The following is a 19,388-nucleotide window of genomic DNA, read 5'->3' on the forward strand; positions in this document are numbered from 1 at the left end:
CCGATTTCTGCCAAAACAGCTTCTAATAGGCTACACTTATGCATCTGTAATAATATTATTAAAATTCTACGTCAGTCCCCAGAACTCGTACTGAGTTTGGGAAGAGGGCCTTTCATGTACTCTGCTCCCTCCGCATGGAACAGTCTTCAAAAAACACTCAAATTACAGGAACTCATCACTATTAATGATTTTAAAACTTGGTTCACAAGTTTTTTAATGGCTAATTTTGGAGTGTGTAAATGTTTCACTGCATAGTATTTTATCATCATCACATAATTGTTCTTTTAGTGTGTATTGTGGTGTTGTGTTTTGTTTTTGTTTAACATAATCTTGTCCTTCTTCTTCTCCTCCTCCTCCTCCTTCTTCTTCTTCTTCTTCACCTTCTGGACTGTATTTGTCTCTTTTTCTCATGTCTGTGCTTTCTTTTTAGGTTTGTCTTATATTTCTTTTTTGCTGCTGCCATTTTGGCCAGGCCTTGCTCGAAAAAGAGGTCATTTGATCTCAAGCAATTCTTGCCTGGTAAAATAAAATAAAATAAAATAAAAAATTAGGCCAGTTATAATCATATCAAAAGCGACACATTTAGGGGCACATCACATTTAGCTGTTTATATTTTTATCCTGTATTTTTTATTTATTATCCATTAATAATTTGTTTTTTATGGAAGCCCATTTCCGCCAGTTAAAAAAATAAAAATGAAAATAATAAAGTCATAATAATGAGATAAAAAGTCGAAATTATGAGACTTTATTATTTTCATTTTTATTTTTTTACTGGCGGAAATGGGCTTCCATAGGTTTTATCAGTAATGCTGAAATAACATCTCTAGACATTGGAGGAGGTGGAGCTTTTCGGGATGAATGGACCCTCTTCTCTGATTGGCCAGTCGTCCTGCCAATCATTCTTACACTCTGTGTGTGTGTGTGTGTGTGTGTGTGTACACCCGCTTATGCCGGAGCTGTCAATCAAGAGGCGCACGAGCTACTGCAGGTGCAAAGCTGGGCATCGACGCTGCTGCTGAGAAGCCGAGGAGAAAACACACATTTCATGGTAAACCCTGCGCTTATTTGTCTTTGTGGGACCGCGTTAACTCTAGCAGTGGCAACACATAGTATGTGGTTTGTTTGCCATGTGTCACATCATTGAAAAAGGCTGAATTTTTAGCCGTAAATAAGGAAGAGTAACCTTCATTTGACATAGCTGCGATGCTTAGCTAGCTTCCGATGCCACTTTAAACCACTGGTAACGGGACTCTGTGTTAGCATTAAAGGTAGCGCTGCTAGCCTAATTTAATGCATTTTCACCAGCTTTATAATATTTAATCTTCGTGTTTTCCATTATTTTAACAAAAGCCTCAACTTTATGTTATGTGACATTCAATATTTTAACATGTAAACGTGTTATGCATGATTTTAATGTTTTTCCTGAATGTGAAGCAGCCTGTCCACTAGCAGGCTAACCACAGATAAGCTGTGGACAGCTTGTTGTTCAGGCCCTTTAAATCGTGATCATGGTGTTAGAAACATTCAGGGGGTCACTTCAGGTGATGACGACTATTTCCTTTTTTTAACCTCCAATTTACTACAAGGCATATCCTGTCTTACCATATGGTCATTCATAATTGGCAGGCTAGTGGAGGCTCCCTGCCCTCCTGGATGGGAAAGGATAGTCAGTTTAGCTGATGCTTAGCCTGCTAAGCTCTGGTACTTCCGCCCTGTTATCTGGAGGTGTGCACTCCTGTTATTGACATTTAGTGGAATCACTCCAGGCTGTGTGTGTGCAGGTATTGGCTGATTGTATTTACACAGCCTCTTGGTGGATCGGATAAAGTATTTTATTCCCTAATAAAACCATAAGACTGCATGGGAACCATATGGTGTGTAACCTAACCTCAAACAGCTGACAATACTGACATTATTTGCCTTCATCACGTGTTACATTGTTTATCTAAGGCTGTTTAACAATGACCTATAAGTTCAGCTCATTTTCTGTTGTCTTTTGGAAGCCTGAATATAAACTACCTACCATTTTATGCACAAATATCCTTCACAGGTGTTACCAATAAAGGTATGTTATGATGAGATTCAATAGTTCCCATATACGAGTTTTTGGAGGCAAGCCAGTAAAAATGAAATCTGACAAATGACAACTGCCAGGAGGTCTTGATGCATGCTTTGCCTCTAAATACATTTCTGCCATTTGTTTTTTTGTCTTCAATCAGCTACTTTTGTCCAACCCACCATCCATAACCCAAGACTAAATGACACAGAAAGCAGTGCATATTTTGCATTTCAGAAGCTGTAACCTGCTTATTCAGAATATAGTATATTATACATTCAGAATAGTTGAAAATTCATTTTCTGTTGATAAGTTGTCGCAGCTCTATGATAGCATGTTTGCATTAAATTATTATTATTATTATTGGTCATTTATATGATCTCTGTGCGATGTGTGATGATGACTTGTTTATGTAACTCAGGCCAGAGGCAAGAATGTAAATTGTCCTAATAGATTTTTGCAATTCATCTGCATAAAACATGAAATGATTCATCCATTGGCTGATGAATTGCGTACTAAAAGGGAATGGACAGTTTCTTGAGTACAGTAGCTGCACAATCTGATGGAATCAAATATTACAGCCCTGGCTTACTTTAAATTTATACTGTATAGCATCTATTTTTGCAGGAACTGTCAGAGAGGCTTTACTTCAACACAGTAGTTTGTCATGTTTTATTGTGTTTTGTTGTAAGGTTTATTAATCCTTGTGAACGTTTAACACTGGATCTCAATTCTTGCTTAGATGGCGTCTGCAAATGCAACATATGGACAGAAGGAGTCTTCAGACCAGAACTTTGATTACATGTTTAAAATCCTCATCATTGGGAACAGCAGCGTAGGAAAGACATCCTTCCTTTTCCGCTATGCAGACGACTCCTTCACGCCAGCCTTTGTCAGCACAGTAGGCATCGACTTTAAGGTCAAGACCATCTACAGGAACGACAAGAGGATAAAGCTGCAAATATGGGTGAGGAAGTGAACACAACATACGTGCAGATATGACCACAGGACTACTTGACAGTAGCCAACGCTTCACTCTGAGTTGTTAAAAAGTCCCCTTCCTTTTGAATGTCTGACAGCCCCCCTCTAACCATTTAGTCCCCTTTAGTCTTGTCTGGTTAGCGAAAACCAAAGTCTCAGGTCGTCAGGGTTTTTATCAAAGATCTATTGAAGCTTGCCGACGTCTCATCATCATGAACACCATCACATACAGCCCGAGATCGAGAAATCTATCGATTATTCTGGCAATTAATCGAGCAATCAGATGATAAATATTGCATAGTCAGCAAGTTATTTTCCAATTAGATAAGTAGCATCATTCAAGAGCAATAGAAATGTACAAAAGAGAAAACAAGACAGGTGGTTTAAAAATAAACAACCAACCTAGTTTCCCTTTTTGAGCATGTTTTCTATTTTTTTACACATTTGTTTTTTATAACTATTGTTCTTTATTGATGCCTATCTCAACTTTTTCTGTATTTTTGATTTTACTGATTAACAATGCAAATTCATCTGTTGTGCGACTTATAAGGGATTATCCCATCTTGTCTTATTACTAGGCCTAAACAATTATCATAATTTATGTTCATTAGACTGGCTAATGTACATTATTAAATACGTTGAAGGGAAAACTTTTCCTATTGAGACTGATAATTCCTAACAAGCAGAAATAGTTAAAGATAATGCTGAAAGTTCCAGCCTATTCTGATCGCCTATATATTGTATTAAAAGCACAAGTGGACATAACATCTCAAATCCTGAACGAAAAGGAGCAGAAAGAAGAGTAATCTTATATAATCTGCCCCTCTTTCACTTGACATTAATTAACAAAACACATAATTCAAACTTCTTAATGGTCAGTCAGAAAACTCAGTCGGTGGGAACACAAGAGTAGAGCAGGGACATTGATCAGGAGAGAGAACACATATAGACGCTCATGCTCTGTAGAAATTAAACGACCGCACATAAATTAGCTTACGGAAATTCAGAACAAGTTCAGAAAAAAATTGTCAGTGTGCAAACATGACTGACATAACATGAGATTTTTATTTTTAAAGCTCGTCAATTTAGGACAAAGAAACGTGTGCAAAGGCCTTTAAGCCATCCATGATAATGCCTTTTTATAAGGCAGCTTGGAATGATTATTTTAATTATCTTGTATTCTGATAACTGTAAAATGTCAGAGAACCTCTATTTAAGTATCCCATAGTCCAAAAGGGCTTCTCCAAATGCCTTTAATGTCAGCTGTAAACAAAAGCCAAAGATACTCAGTTAACAGAGAAATCTTTGAAAATAAATCTACAACTTGTCTAATTCAATATTTGAATCACCTTTAAGCAATAATGTAAAACATCGATTTTGTTGAAACTTCTCCACAGAGAATTAGTTGTTTGTCTGCCTATCATTTAATTCTTCTTGATCTAAAGCACTTTCTTGCAAGAAGTAGGTCTGATTGATTAGAAACAAGACAAATGTAATAAGAGTGTGTGTTTTCCATGCAGCCAATCCACATCTGTGACTAAAGTGGTCTCTATTATTATGTATCTTTAATGATTAGCAGCTGTTCCACTAGCCCCTCCAGTCCTCACAATCACTTCATCTGCAGTGTAATGGCAATACCCTTGAAGTGTTCTTCACATGAGCCATAAAGCCCGACCCTGGGACCAATCACTTATTACACATGACACCACAGGAATACCTAATGCTCATAGGGCTTTGTCTGAATGTTAAACCTCTGCAATCATCAAGAGGCACGTTCACAGTTGTGAATTATTTGCAGGTGCAGAGCAGCGATCATCTGCACATGCACACAAAAGAATTGCAATACTTGCGTCTCGTGTGCAGGGCCGATTAAATCCTTCATTGACATGAGATTTTTTCGACCACAGCTTTGGAAAGACTATCCATGGATGGATCTATCCATCTTACTTTTAAATGTTTCCTCTTGGTGTTTGTGTTTGTGTAGGACACTGCTGGCCAGGAGCGTTACAGGACCATCACCACAGCTTACTACAGGGGGGCCATGGGTTTCATCCTCATGTATGACATCACAAACGAGGACTCCTTCAACGCTGTTCAAGACTGGTGAGCGATATCTGAGTATGCACGCCTGTGTATGAAGGTGGCAATTTACCAGCCTACAATCTCATTTCTTTTCACCTATATTAATTCACCCTTCCTGTTATTTGTTGACAACAGTGTACCAATCAGCTGATGTCGCTCTATATTGTCCTAATGCTTTGCAAAAAGTCAGTTTTCTACCACAACTGGAAATAATATAGGTTAAAAAAGTAATCTGTAGGCAAAATAGATGTTTATATCAAGTAGTTGAGGTTGAGACTAACATTCTCTTTGTTTTTGATTATTGTAAATGGTTTATGATATCACTCTTGTGAAGCTGTAAATAAATACAAAAACAAGATTTAATCAGTTTAAGTAAGCAGAACATACTTGACTGTATCTGCTAACAGGTCTACTCAGATCAAGACATACTCATGGGACAATGCCCAGGTCCTCCTGGTGGGGAACAAGTGTGATATGGAGGATGAACGAGTGGTGGCTGCAGAGAGAGGCCGGCAACTCTCAGATCAGCTCGGTAAGTGTACAGGTCTGAAAAGCAACTAGATCTAATGTGTCTCTTGTTCTTCAATATTTAGGATAATCTTATTTTCTTGAGAGCTTTAGTAAAATTTAGTATATAATCATCAATAAGTTGCTTAACACTTCAAAGGAATGTGTGCGCCAGTATCTATTTTGCTATTTTTGCTTGTTTTGGTGTTTTGTCTCTCTAGTATTAACTGAAGTATTGAAATAATGACATACATGGTGCATACAAAACTCAGTCATGTTTAGTAAACATTTAAAACATAGTACAAAATATACTGATCTTCATACCCCTTCAATCTTGACAAAAGATTTGTAGTTTTGAAGGTTGTGCTCAACCTGCTTCTAACTTTTTTAATTAAGATACATTAAAGCAACATTCCTGGACAGGTTGCTGCAAGTATTCACCATGTTTGACACCACACCTAACATGATGTCTTCAATGAAAAGACAACATAATGACAAAACATAAATGTAAACCTACCTTTTCTGTTACAAAGAGAGTGAAGGCTTCTACTCTTGTGGTTTTTACTTTAAATGTATTCATAAAGGATTATGCAAAAAGATCTATCACCGCCATTTTACAGCCACCTGCACATTATTAGCAACATTGGTGTAAAAAAGAAATAAAAGAAATCATGAAAGATATTACACAGAAGTCTTTGTTTTTACCTGACAAAATGGCTGTGTGTTGTATATTGAAATGTATAATGTTTCTCCTTTATTCTGTACTTGCCACACTGGGCAACAATAGATAATTTCATCATGTTTAAAAATGATGTAACAACCAATCAGGCTGAAGTAGTTGTTGGTCGAGGTTTGCTAAAGTCTAACATAGGAACATGTGTTAGTTTGAACAGAGGTCTGAGCTTCAGTCCTCATTCAGAAACGTAAATAGTCTAAGTCCTATACTTGCTTTATTCAATAAGGTGTTATTTTCTGCTCTTATGTCACACCAAAAACCTGTTTGGGGAATGATCTGCGTAGTCATTATCAGATGTAATGACAGTTTGTTTCAAAGCAAGTTTCATTGTAATCTGAAAATACAGACTAAGCTGTTTTAAGACCTATAAATAGATCATTACCAGGTACACACATCTGATACAGAGGTGAAAGTGAATGAGGTTTGAGCTCCCTGTCTCTCTATAGTCTTGATGTGTCCTGACATGATGGTATAAGTGGATTAGCTGGATAAGCTTCGCTTAAGAACAATGAGTGTACCCGAGGTCTGTCTCTGACTCTGTCATCTGTCCTGGCAGGCTTCGAGTACTTTGAGACGAGCGCTAAGGATAATATTAATGTGAAGCAGACCTTCGAGCGGCTGGTGGACATCATCTGCGAGAGGATGACTGAGAGTCTGGACAACAACGACCCGACCGTCACCGGAGCCAAGCAGGGGCCACAGCTCACCGAGCAGCCTCAGAGGTCCAGTCAGGATTGCGCTTGCTAAACATGACCCCACACACACACACACACACACACACACACACACACACACACACACACACACACACACACACACTCATGCACACACTGTTTGCCAGAAAACCACACACAAGTTTACATTTTCTTCTGTCTGGTACTCACCTTTCCTTTCTCATTTACAATTACAAGCAAATATATCACAACCCAAGCACTGCCATACAGTGACACACAGTCTGGCTGCTTAGATTCTCCATCATCTCACTGAACCAAAAGATCTACACCCCAAAGATTTTGTGTTTTCAAAGATGTATTTTTGGGGGGCTTTTTATGCCTTTATTAGAGAGACTGGACAGTGGAGTCAGAAATCAGGGCGTAGGGAATGACATGTGGTTCAGGAGCCACAGTTCAGATTTGAACCCGGGCTGCCTGCTTTGAGGACAGCAGCCTCTGTATGGGATTTGGTGTTTTCAGAGATATTACTGAAGTTTTCTTGATTGCAGTAATATGGTCAGAGAGGGGATGAATTTAACTGAGGAACTATCCCAAGTTATCTTTCTTTTTTTTGGTAAACCAACACTATACTGTATCGTAATCGTAATAAAGACCAGTTAACACTTAGACTCAATCATTTATCATTGACATGTCTGCAGGTTTTATTATTAATCGTTGTAAAAGAGGGATATTGAAGTAATTCTCCTTTCCTAACCTCCCTTTTACAATGAAATGCTCCAAACCCTTAATGGATACAAATCACTTCCATTTGTTTTCAAAGGTCCCATTCTAAATATACTACATGTTTGTTGCTGTGCATAGAGGTGCTGTTTTTTTTTTACTTTTTTGAAATGGTTGCGTGTTGTTTTGAGGATGTTAAATCACCGGTCATTCCTGAGGGGTGTGTTTGACCTTCAGATATTTGCGATCCAAGCTTGATGTCACAGGGGTCATTTCAATTTTGTAATCCTTTTAATATAAATAAAATAAAATCATGCATATCAGTTTGATAGTCAAATTGGCCCTTTACCAGATCTGAATTATTTTTTACTTCATTTAGTGTATTCGAGAGGCAAATTCTGTCACTTAGTTGGTCAAGTGTAAAGAGCTGCACAGCATATGTAAGTTGCTCAATTTTAAATTCCAACTTTAGTTTTTTTTATGTGTTTTGTTAACTTTTTTAAAGACAAAATAAAAAGAAGAGGAGTGTATAAATGTCTAAAGATAGATGTGCATTTTAAGGTGCATATATAATATATACATATATAATTACATATACAATAATAAAGATTTAAATTGTTGGGATTCCTGCCTGTGCTTTGGTGGGAAATGCATGTTGATGTTTTTAAATGATTCTGGTTGACTGGATGGTTATTTGTGTGAGCTGTTGTCTGGATTGAAAACCCATTGGTCTGGCAGTTTCACCTCTCAGAGGTTTACCCGATGAAGCTGAAGGTTTCACAAATGAAGCCCGTCGCCCCTTCTCATTGAATTAACTCTCATTCACTGTTTACAATGTCAAACATGCACTCGCAAGATAGGCATGTGTAGGCACATGTATACACAGACCCACACTCTACAGGTAGCCTCTCATGTCATGGTAGAAAATATTTGCATATTTACATCTTTTGGGGGGACATCATTTTTGTAAGCATGCTAAATGTCAAATTGTGACTTTATTTCTATCTGATGCTAAAGATTTGTCTGCTTGTGTGTACAGTACCAAACCTCCTGTCTTGCATTCACAGATCAGCTGATGCATGCAACAATACTTTCATCTCCTAAGTTATTCAAAAATAGAATTGTATTTATTTTGTATTACTTATAACTTTATTTATTTTTGAGAAAATGTTCTTCCTAGATGATGCATTACAATCAGTACTCTGCTTTTTGAAGAGCTGTTCTATAGTGTTCAATTGCTTAAACCGTCTCAGCTTTTAAAATACAAATGTGTTTGTGTTTACAGTAAATATAAAGCTTAAGATTCTTCCTTAAGAGGAAAGTTGAACATTCCAGTGTACGAATCTCTTATCATGTCAACCCGGCTTTGGCGAGAACTTTGTTTGTCTTTTGATATCAGTTGTGTAGCTTTTAAGACTTGGTAGGACTGTTCTCACAGAGCAATAGCAGATTCTTCTTCACACCCAAATATCAGCAACGTACAACTCTGTAGTTCTGTAAGTTCTGACACTGTGTGTGTGAATGTACAGTTTGTTGAAAGGCTGTATCATTAATTTGTCTTTCCAAAGATATACTGACGATAAATTTAGAGCCAAAAAAAGCGCTTGTTCTTCTCGACGTTTGCTTGCATTGCACTTGAAAACCTGTCTGGTAGAGATTTCCTGCTCTGCTCAGAAGCTTCATAGAGGGAAAAAAATGTTTAGTAAGTACACTGAAAACTGAACACTTTATAAAAATAGTGATTATTAATGCATTGGTTCATTTTTGATTTGTTGTTTGAATTTTTGTTAATTTATTGTGTTTTGCTACAGCTGTAAACTTTCCTGTGACTTAGAAACATGCATCCTGTTCAACCCTCCTCCTCTTCCCCATCCTTTCCCTGTCAGAAACAACCCTTGTAAATAGGAATTTACCTCCCCATCAGGTGTTTAGTTGTGTGAATTGAATTGTGCTGTACTTGTGTAATGCCAGATTTGCTAAAAGAAGGAATAAATGACCAAATTTGGAAAGCTGAAGTTTGGTTTTGGTTTAATGTTTCTCGCTAAAGCCCAGTGATTTACAAGAAGTGCTCATGTGATCTTTGAGAAATGTTTTCTGAGTCTTGTGCCCAGCAGAGGGCATAATACCTCAAAATGTCTTGTTTTCTTCCCTTTACAGTTGTTTGACCATCTATGGTTTGGTTCAGAAACTCTAAAGAGAAGATACATGTAAAGGTATGACTGCAGTTATTCCTGCTAAAGTTCCTTCTTATATAATAAAGCAATAAGTAAGATACACGTGAGGTTTAGTAATGTAGTGAGTTATTTAATAAAAGTCAGGTAGAGACTTTAAAAGTCCATTACTCGTGGATACATAGGGTGTCAGCACGTACACAAACATTCATGGAAGTGGCAACTACACCGTAGCCAACATAAAACAAATACACCGTTACTGTACATAAGAGCGAAGAGACATGCAGTGTTCAATTTAGGAAAACAAGAACAAGTAAGACCATATGTCAAATAAGAAATGTTTCAGTAAATAAAATATATTTGTCATCGCTAAGTGCTTGTAAACAAGTAAGGCATTATATTACATGGTGGATGACAGCACTTGGTGACACCCTGGGGTTTGGTTGCACTCTTGGTTGAGATTGTCCAGCTTAAACTCACACTGATAACCGCTATCCTTTAAAAAATGTCCAATGGATAGCTGTTTGCTACATGGCTTACCAAAACAAATAAGAGCAACAAAATGAGTCTGTTTGCTGCACAACACTGCCACATTTTCATGAATGATCAGAAGAGGCTGCAGCACATATACCTGCTGCTGCTAAATTTCCAGTACACTTTGCTCTCACTTAGGCCAGTTCATCTATACAGAGGAGTTATCTGTTCTCTTTCTCAGTTACAGGCTTAATCTCCATGGTACATTTACAATGGCCTCATATCAAGTCTCTGATAAGGATTAAAGGTTACAAATGTTCCTGAAAGCACAGGCCTCATCCTCAGAGCATATTAAAAAGCTGTAAACACATCCATTACTGGCGTCTTAGTAAGCTTGGACTTGGTTTGGTAAAAGCTGGCACCCACTGCTGACATGGTTCATCACCTTCTGCTTCAGCTGGGCCACTTGCTCCCTGAGGACGCTGGCTGTGGACGCCAGCTCGGTGTTCTGCGTTTTAAGGCTCTTGACCTTGTCCTCCAGCCGAGAAATCCGCTCCAGTTTTCTTTTGCGACATTTGGAGGCGGCTATCCTATTCCGCAGCTTTTTCCTCTCCGCCTTGATGCGTTCCTGGTTGTCCATGTCGATGGGAGACAGAGGGGGGCTGTCCCCGAAGCTCTGCATGTCGGGCACGGTCTGCGGCTCGTCCTTCATCGCGCTGGCAGCCTGAAGTCGTGACAGCGCAGCCGCCGCCGCCTGTTGATGCGCCCCGGCCAGATGAGACGGTGGCGGCGGGAAGGGAATGGTGTCCGTGGCGTAGTTTATGGTGGTGCCTCCAAGCGGGCTAGCAGCATACCCGTTCAAAGTCGTGTACACAGGGAGGTCTGATGTCTGGAGCCCCGAGGACCCGACCGCGTTGGATGATCCGAGGAGCTCCAGTCTGTCCACGGAGACGCACCCAGCCTCGCTCAGCTGGTTCTGCTTGTGAAGATCCTCCAACGCCTTCACGAAACCCTCAGCGAATTCCTGCTCGTCACTTGCCGACTTCGGATACAGGAACTGGGTGGTCGGGTTGGTGCTGGCGGAGGTGACCAGCCCGTTGGACTGGATGATAAGGCGCTCCAGGTCCGGGGTGGTTAGTTTCAAGAGTCCCAAGTCCGGTGAGTTTAGAAGTCCGTCTGTGTCTCGGAGCGGGTTCGATTTGAGCTCGGGGTTCTGGTCGTCCAGGTTCAGATTAATCTCCTTCTTCATCATCGTGCTCTGGTATATGCGGGAGACCCTCGGAGTGTTCAGCACGGTGCCTGGGTAGAGGGTTGTTTCCATTCTACACCCTCACATGAGGGAGTGCTGAGCGTTACGCATTGAAAACGATCGCGACGTAACATCCAAACATGAGGAAATCAGCTGTTCCTTATTTCTGTATGATCCTGATTCCTTCCCCTCTTCGGTAAGACAGACGACCACTTCAGCTGTACTGCCTTAAGGTCTCTAATGAGTCTCTCCTGCGCGCTGGTGAGATTGTCTTTTCCCGATGGCACGACTGCTATGCGCAGCGCCAGACCTCGCTCGCTTTCTAGCCCTAAAAATTCCATTATGTCACTCCAGAGCGCGGAGATTGGCCCAAAATGACGTTGATTTCCGGTTTAATTTAAATAAGGGGCCGAGCCGGTCTTTATTGCCATGGAGACTCTAGGTAAACTACAAACAGTGCAATGCATTGTGGTTTGATGTCATAGCATAAAAAAGCTCAGGGTCGCCAAAAGAGAGCAGAGACTGGGCGGGGAAGGTGTAAGAGGCGAGGGCCAAGGAAAGGAGAAACAGAAGAACAGGCTTTACAGAAAACACTCCTTTAACTCGGACTGACGTGTTTCAGCAACAGACTTCAAGAGAAGAACTGATTCGATTGAACATATATCTGCATGTATTTTAATGTACAGATCGGTGTAGACTATTTTATATCAAAATACTTTATTGGACCCTGAAAATTCTCAAACTGGGATTGATAGAATAGGATAAAAAAGACAAACGAAATCCTGATTAGGATTTAAGTAAAATATGGGTTAAATTCAAACAGAATTCAAATTGAATTCCCAACCCTAACCACAGCAACAGAGCTTGTTCCAGCTCTTTGAACATCAATGGCCACTTTCAACGCTCTTGCAATACTTGAAATGATGTGTTCAAATGAGTTCTGAAAGTGTTTCTGGGGAAATTTAGTATAAAAGGGAAAAGGGAAGGAAACAGTGACTGTCGAATGAGGAAACCATGTGTTTTTTTGTGATTAAAAGTATCATGTGGAAAGGTTAACATAATGAAATGTCTGCTGCTGAAATTCAAACACTCTGTGCTTTCATGGTTTTAGGGGTTACTGCCATCGCAGTTATGCACTTTCAAACAAGAACATTCATAGGAAAGTTTAGAACAGCTTTTCAAATCTTAAGTGAAATGGATAGATGTTCATCATAAAATGGAAATAAGACATAGACCAGAATGGACCAATGGAATTGATTTAGAAAAATAAAGATTAGAGTACAACATTATAGAACTAGGATAGAATAACATGGCACAGAAGATTAGAACTGATTATGATCAAACAAAATAGAAAAGAGGAAACAAAAGATCATAGATTAAAACATTATAGAATACGTTAAACTAGAACAGAAATTAGTAGAAGGAGATTGTTATAGAATTCAACTCAACCACAAATAATAAAATAGAGTACAAAACAGTTGACTATAATAGATTATCATATAGATCGGAGGAGATTCATTAGACTAAAATAACATAAAATAACATATATCCAAGAAGAATATAGAGAAGATAAACTAATACAACATTCGAGGGTATAGATAAACATTTTGACTAGAGCAGACATTCTTGAATATAGAAGCAAACTAGAAGAGAGTAGAATAAAATATTTTTTTGTGCTGTACTATATTATTGGTGTTATTGTCATGTTGCTGTACTTACTGCTATTACAAAATAATATCGCTTCCGACAGATTTTTTTCTATTATTTGAGGCGTTGCAGATGTTGTAACTGTAACATTCATGCCAATAAAGCTTGCAGAACTGAATTGAAAAGGAGACACATACAGTAGATATCAGTATACATAGCCATAGAGTTTGGCTCAGTGGTGTAAGCTACAGTAGAACATTATTATTCCACCCATACACAGAGACAACGTCAGCAGACTGTCTGCATCAGCACCACACAGAAGAGAGGGCATCATTAGTTTCCATGGCAACACTGACATAGCTAGTGACGCAGGCGAGACAGAGAGAGAGAGAGAGAGAGGGAGAGAGAGAGAGGGAGAGAAAGGTGAATGGGTTGAGGGAGGAGAAGGTGCTGCTAGCAACTGCAGTGCAGGTTGTGTAGGTGGTCGGTGGAGGTGTTACAGTGCATGTGTACACGTGTGTGTGTGTGTGTGTGTGTGTGTTTTTGTGGAGGCAGAAAACAATGTGTATTCTGTAACCGTGGAGGCAGTACCTTTTGTTCCAAGAAAAAAAAAACAATCTCCACCCTATGAAGAGCATATTATCTTCAGTGTGCCAGTTTGGAGCCACACAGGGTGCAGTGTCCAGAATGTGTGAGTCATTTCTTAACCCGAGGGTGTGGACAGCAGAGAGAGAGAGAGAGAGAGAGCACACTGAGAATAAGGGGAAAAAAATCTCTTTATGTTACACAATATTAGATTAGCTCTGCCTTCATTTAAACAAACTCTGAAAAAGGTTTGTGCTTTAACCTCAGGTAATGTGTGTGTGTGTGTGTGTGTGTGTGTGTGTGTGTGTGTGTGTGTGTGTGTGTGTGTGTGTGTGTGTGTGTGTGTTTGTGTCAGAGGTTGTGTAAGATTTCAGTCACTGAGAAGTGTCCTTTGACTCGAACTCTCCTGGGAGAAGCTAACTGGGCAAGCATGTTTTCAGCTACGCCCTGTGTCACACTCACTAGTGCCACAGTGCACACATTCACACCTGGGAGCTGCCCATTAGGATCACTGGTGCAGCTGGTCGGGGTTAAGCATTCATTCATGAGAAGACTCAACAGCTCATAGTGATAGAGGTGAGGTTCATAAGAATGCTGCCTTAACCTTTCTGCAGAGCAGATGTTTGGTTTCAGTTTCTCACATTATTTAAATCACCGTCTGCTGCATTCAAACTATTTGATTAAAATGATCATTTTTTGTTCCCTCTTTCCCCCCTTCCCAAACTGTCTTGTTTTGGTTAAATAAAACAAACCTATGCGTTGCCTTTTGTTTCTGTTTCTCTTCTAGTGTACTCCCAATCCATTATTGTAAGAGGAAACGCTGTGAAGGGAAGCATGCCCAGACAGCAGATGGCAGTATGATCCATTCAGATTGGTTGTTTCATTTCCTTTCAGCTCTAAGCCAAAAGAAGAAACAGCCGTAGCGCAGACAATCCTTGGATTCTTGTTTGGGATATTTGATCCCCTTCTTTTTTTTGTTATAAACCTATGATCATTTTCCTCATACCAGCAGAGGAGAATGGCCAGTAAGAAGAAAGTGATAGTAACAGGTGAGATATTAGTATTGGCTTGAGGACTGGAGGGAGAAGAGTGTCTTAAAGGGTTTTATTGTTGTTACTACAGTGTTGTTAAAGCCCATGCCTTTCTAGATGCGTTTGAGCTGCACAGTTTTCTAGGTTGAATTATTAAATGGTTGTGTTTATATTTAAATGTGTAATGTCACGAGAGCAATGTTTCTGTCTGCTTGTTTTGATTTAACAAAAGCATTATGAAGAGACTTAATGACACCAGAATGTATTTTTTGTGTACCTAAATACTCCTCAACCGCTCAACTGAGTGAAAAAACATTTAGTGTCTTCATTGAGTATCATGTGATACTACCGTCATTAATGTTTAACTTGATGCAACCTTTAGACTCTGAATTAAGAGTCCTCTTTAACATTCACTCTTATCACTGTTCTCCATGACAGATAAGCATCCTCGTGGGCCTATTAATGTGCTTTTCTGTTCTGTGTATAGTTGCTGCAGTGATGAAGACTGATAAATATTTTGTGTGTCTCCTTTCTCTGCAGGGTTTGAGCCTTTCGGTGAGCATGCAGTGAACTCCAGCTGGGTGGCAGTGCAGGTGATCATTACCCAGGGTGTACATTTGTACCTAATGTGTTGGTTACATGCTTGTGCTCTCAAGGCTTTAACTAAATGTGGCAAAATCAAGCATCTTGTAATTTGCATTGTTTTAGTTTTCATGCATTTTTTTCCTTGATTGCTCTTGTTATTGTTTATTACGGGGTGGTTTAGCTCTCTTAGGCCATAAATAAGAGTTGCATGTTTGTTTTATTTGCTTTTAGGAACTGGAAAAATTAGGTCTGGGTGGAGCAGTGGACCTTCATGTTTGTGAGGTTCCTGTTGAATACCAAGCTGTTCAGAGCCTGCTGCCATCTCTGTGGAGCAAACACCAGCCACAGGTATGAGAAAGGAACACAATTGTGTGAATATAGTCAGATATTTACTTGGGGCGTTAGAAAATACTGACACAAATATTTCTAAAATATGTATTTAGATACTGCACTGATTCTTAAAAACAGTAAATAGATTAATCTTCTTTCTACAGATAGTTATGTTTTCACTGATAACTTATTTTTCCTTAAAATGGACAGAAAGTAGGGCCATGAAGTTGGATGTTAGATAAACGGTGATTAAAACAAAAAGTGATCTTTAATATATAGATATTTAATTGGATTTAGTATGCAATATTTAGAATCGTTATGCCTGTATCATGGTTCAGTGTCACATTACCAGTTTTTGCATTATACTGCACATAAAACTGTACTACAGTCCATCAGTGAATAAAAAAGGACTCCTCTTACCTCTGCCTCTTCTTTCTTTTCTGGGTCTTGTGAGCAGTTGGTGGTCCATGTCGGGGTCTCTGGCTTAGCCACCACTGTTACTCTGGAGCAGTGCGGACACAACAAGGGCTACAAACGGCGCGACAACTGCTGCTTCAGCCCGACTTCACAGTGCTGCATGGAGGACGGCCCAGACTGTATACACTCAGTGCTGGACATGGAGGCAGTCTGCAAAAGGGTCAACAACACGGGCCTTGGCATCACTTTTTCTGTATCCAAGGATGCAGGAAGGTAAGAGAAGATATATAAAAAGGTGGAGGAATACTCACATATACACAAACTCTCTTCATGACCAACATTCTCATATTATCTACAGCCAGGCATCTAAACCTCACCCTCATGCCTGTTCTGAATAAAACACAAGACCAGGTCTGACATGGACATAATACGTATCGGTCTGTTCATCTTATTTGCAATATAATTTTTATTATAATCTCATGCTTTTTGTTTTTTTTCGGTGTAACTAGGTTTTAAGAAATATTAGTCAGTGAACTAAACTGTCTGACCAATGTTTCATCTCTTCTTTTTTTATTGAATAATAATTGAGAATGTGAAAGAATTTAGATAATTCTGAAGAATGAATAATAATTTTGCGGTTTGGTACTGAAAGGATTTTGAATGTGATACAAACAACATAAATAAGTCGACTATGCATCCTTTGGTTTGCAGGTATCTGTGCGACTACACCTACTACACCTCTCTGCACCTGGGCCAGGGTCGCTCTGCCTTTATCCATGTGCCTCCACTGAGTAAACCGTACAGCAGTCAGGAGCTGGGCAGAGCTCTTCAGGCCGTCGTACAGGAGATGCTGAAACTTATGGAAGAAGATCCCAAACATGAAGAAGTCTGCAATCACGCACATCGACAGCGGCACGACCACTAACAACTGACTCACCACCTGAGAACACTATGGTGCTCTACACTGTGATAACAGTGCCAATAACAAGCCATCTGTTGTATCTCAAACATATTGAAGATTTTACAAGGTTTGTGTTTAAAACAGGACCCTGACTACTGCATCTGTTCCTCATAGTCACGGTTTAAGTCTTGGCATGTGTGGGTTTGAATGTGTGTGCAGGAGTAAATGCATCGGTGCTTGTTAGTCACATCTCTACATCTCTGCCTCTGATCTTCCAGAAGAGTGTGAAAACAGATGTCATCTTAACAACGATTCACCTTTTAATGTTGTATCATGTGGAAACAGGGATTTACGTGTCTATATCAACACACTAACAAGGAAACTAAAGGTGATTGATGATGACACTAACCTCTGACTGCTTTCAAGAACTCCTCTTATAATGAGTCTCTTAAATCCTTTAAGTATGAGTTGATTGTTGTCCTGTAACTGTCATTTGTTGTTGTTTATTGTATTTGCACTGGAGATAAATTACAGTTGAGCATATCCTGAAGAAATTTAAATATTTACACATACAATTATTGTGTTCATCTCAGGGAATATATTGCACATGCAATCAATAGTTAGTAATGTGATGAATTTAATGTGTCTGTCCTCTGTGTGAATTGCAGCTTTGCTAAGCTGTGTGTAATTAAAAAACAATGTAATACACAACTTTTTTTTGTCCTTGTCTTGAGTTAATTGTAGATAAAATATAAATTACTTTTAACTGTTTTTTATCGTGTGCTGGTGCTTAAAGGATGAATGGTATATAATTGAGGTTTCTCAATGGGCACGAGTTGCATCATCACTGACATTCTTTTTTCTACTTCCATTTGTTTCCCATGACTATATAAAGTTATTTGAATGTCTTCATATATAACACAATGTGTCTCATACTCAGTTAAATATCTCCTGAATTTGTCCTTAATAAAATAGACACTTAATTCTGAACTCATCTGGGACAAAAAAAATGGAATAATGTGCATCAACCCGGTGGACTGTCCCTCCCAAATCTGATGTACTATTTCACAAAGAAAACAAAAAGCTTTGGAAATCTGGAACCTATTCAGACAGTGTTTTGGATTTTAAACATGGTCATCGACAGCAAGCCATGTGATTTTTCTATGGTTTATTTTTCTGATGGTCGGACTCTGAACACTTCTATCATGATACACCCTTTATTGTCATCAGATATTAGAGTAGAAGAGTGACCTTTTTATCCCCCAACTCTCCTTACAAGCCCAAGGCTACACCTTTGGAAAGCTTTTTAACACCAATCTTTAAGGTTAAATGCGTGCTGTCTTATCTTTATGTTGAGACACATTTTGTATCTCTGTCCTCTGACGGCTCTGAGAGAACACAATGTGCTATCTGTGCATATTCAATATTATTCATCAGCCTCATCTTACAAAGGTCTGACTTTCCTAGATGAAATGTTTAGAGCCCATCTGTCACATATGTAGTCTGGATTAATAATACACATGCATGTCTTTACACACCTTCAGGTCTTCAGGTTCTTCAGGTTTTCTGTCATTATTTGTGCTTTGATCAAAAATTTAGTAAATATAAAGATCATATTGTTAATCGTATTGACTGCATTGAATATTTAGCTTCATGATCATGCCCCCCCAGGCAATAAAACAAGATAGTCTTGCCTGACTGAACCACACCCGTGAAATGTCCACTACTGAAGACAGCTTCTATGGTGCCCAATATTTTTTCATGTGATCACAGAGTGATTTAGGTGGTGAACATTGTGTACTCAAATGTTCAGTGTGAAAACACTAGTTGTCCTTTTTTTTAAGTTATGTCTGAAAACAGCATTTTGGTTTCACACCAAGTACCTGCCAAGTACTGCACCCTTTAATTGAAGGTTTCATAAAGACTTGTGTATTTTCATTATTTGGATTGGTAAAATATACATTTAAAAGGTAATAAGATTTAAATTCAATGTTCTTACCTGAGACAGTTAAACTCTGCATGTAACCTGCTTGCGAACTCACTGCTCTGTCAAGTGTGAAGTTTCAGTGAATTCAATCAAAGTTGATTAACTTTACCATTTTTTATGATGCAGAATGAGTGCCAGAAACACTCTGTACTACATCATGATTCGACAGATCTGCTGAACTTGTTCCGACCTGACTGATCTGTGCAGGACAGAGTGAACTGATCATGATGTATCCACAACAATAAAAAGGTAC

The 19,388-nt window shown here is 39.0% G+C and overlaps 3 protein-coding genes across 4 annotated transcripts; 2 read left to right on the plus strand and 1 right to left on the minus strand.

Annotated features, from left to right (window-relative positions):
• The first annotated feature begins 922 nt into the window (after positions 1 to 922).
• Positions 923 to 9,773, plus strand: LOC132978970 (ras-related protein Rab-3A-like). Of its 2 annotated transcripts, XM_061044376.1 has the most exons (6): positions 923 to 1,050; positions 2,801 to 3,025; positions 5,024 to 5,142; positions 5,529 to 5,653; positions 6,921 to 7,118; positions 7,171 to 9,773. In XM_061044376.1, exons 1-5 carry the CDS (start codon positions 1,048 to 1,050, stop codon positions 7,109 to 7,111), a joined length of 663 nt encoding a protein of 220 aa, XP_060900359.1. In that variant the 5' UTR covers positions 923 to 1,047; the 3' UTR covers positions 7,112 to 7,118; positions 7,171 to 9,773. The 2 variants fall into 2 exon arrangements, with proteins under 2 accessions (XP_060900359.1, XP_060900358.1); XM_061044375.1 differs by having other exon boundaries at positions 6,921 to 9,773.
• Positions 9,774 to 10,041: 268 nt separating this feature from the next.
• LOC132978969 (transcription factor JunD-like) lies at positions 10,042 to 12,030 on the minus strand. Its single transcript, XM_061044374.1, has one exon. It carries the CDS (start codon positions 11,722 to 11,724, stop codon positions 10,789 to 10,791), a length of 936 nt encoding a protein of 311 aa, XP_060900357.1. The 5' UTR covers positions 11,725 to 12,030; the 3' UTR covers positions 10,042 to 10,788.
• Positions 12,031 to 14,276: 2,246 nt separating this feature from the next.
• LOC132978971 (pyroglutamyl-peptidase 1-like) lies at positions 14,277 to 17,855 on the plus strand. The gene is made up of 6 exons (XM_061044377.1): positions 14,277 to 14,460; positions 14,894 to 14,933; positions 15,456 to 15,508; positions 15,732 to 15,848; positions 16,288 to 16,520; positions 16,959 to 17,855. The coding sequence occupies exons 2-6, from the start codon at positions 14,903 to 14,905 to the stop codon at positions 17,170 to 17,172; spliced, it is 648 nt and encodes a 215-aa protein (XP_060900360.1). The 5' UTR covers positions 14,277 to 14,460; positions 14,894 to 14,902; the 3' UTR covers positions 17,173 to 17,855.
• The last annotated feature ends 1,533 nt before the right edge of the window (positions 17,856 to 19,388 follow it).

This window comes from Labrus mixtus, chromosome 8 (assembly GCF_963584025.1).
Source record: "Labrus mixtus chromosome 8, fLabMix1.1, whole genome shotgun sequence".
Taxonomy (NCBI): domain Eukaryota; kingdom Metazoa; phylum Chordata; class Actinopteri; order Labriformes; family Labridae; genus Labrus; species Labrus mixtus.

What these genes read in the sequence shown, in the direction of transcription:
- LOC132978970 (XM_061044375.1), top strand. An exon ending in GGATAAAGCTGCAAATATGG is followed by an intron (nt 3,026 to 5,023) that starts GTGAGGAAGTGA and finishes GTGTTTGTGTAG; the next exon opens with GACACTGCTGGCCAGGAGCG. An exon ending in TTCAACGCTGTTCAAGACTG is followed by an intron (nt 5,143 to 5,528) that starts GTGAGCGATATC and finishes ATCTGCTAACAG; the next exon opens with GTCTACTCAGATCAAGACAT.
- LOC132978971 (XM_061044377.1), top strand. Translation starts at nt 14,903, where the DNA reads ATGGCCAGTAAGAAGAAAGTGATAGTAACAG. An exon ending in GAAGAAAGTGATAGTAACAG is followed by an intron (nt 14,934 to 15,455) that starts GTGAGATATTAG and finishes CTTTCTCTGCAG; the next exon opens with GGTTTGAGCCTTTCGGTGAG. An exon ending in GTATCCAAGGATGCAGGAAG is followed by an intron (nt 16,521 to 16,958) that starts GTAAGAGAAGAT and finishes TTTGGTTTGCAG; the next exon opens with GTATCTGTGCGACTACACCT.
- LOC132978969 (XM_061044374.1), bottom strand. Translation starts at nt 11,724, where the DNA reads ATGGAAACAACCCTCTACCCAGGCACCGTGCTGAACACTCCGAGGGTC.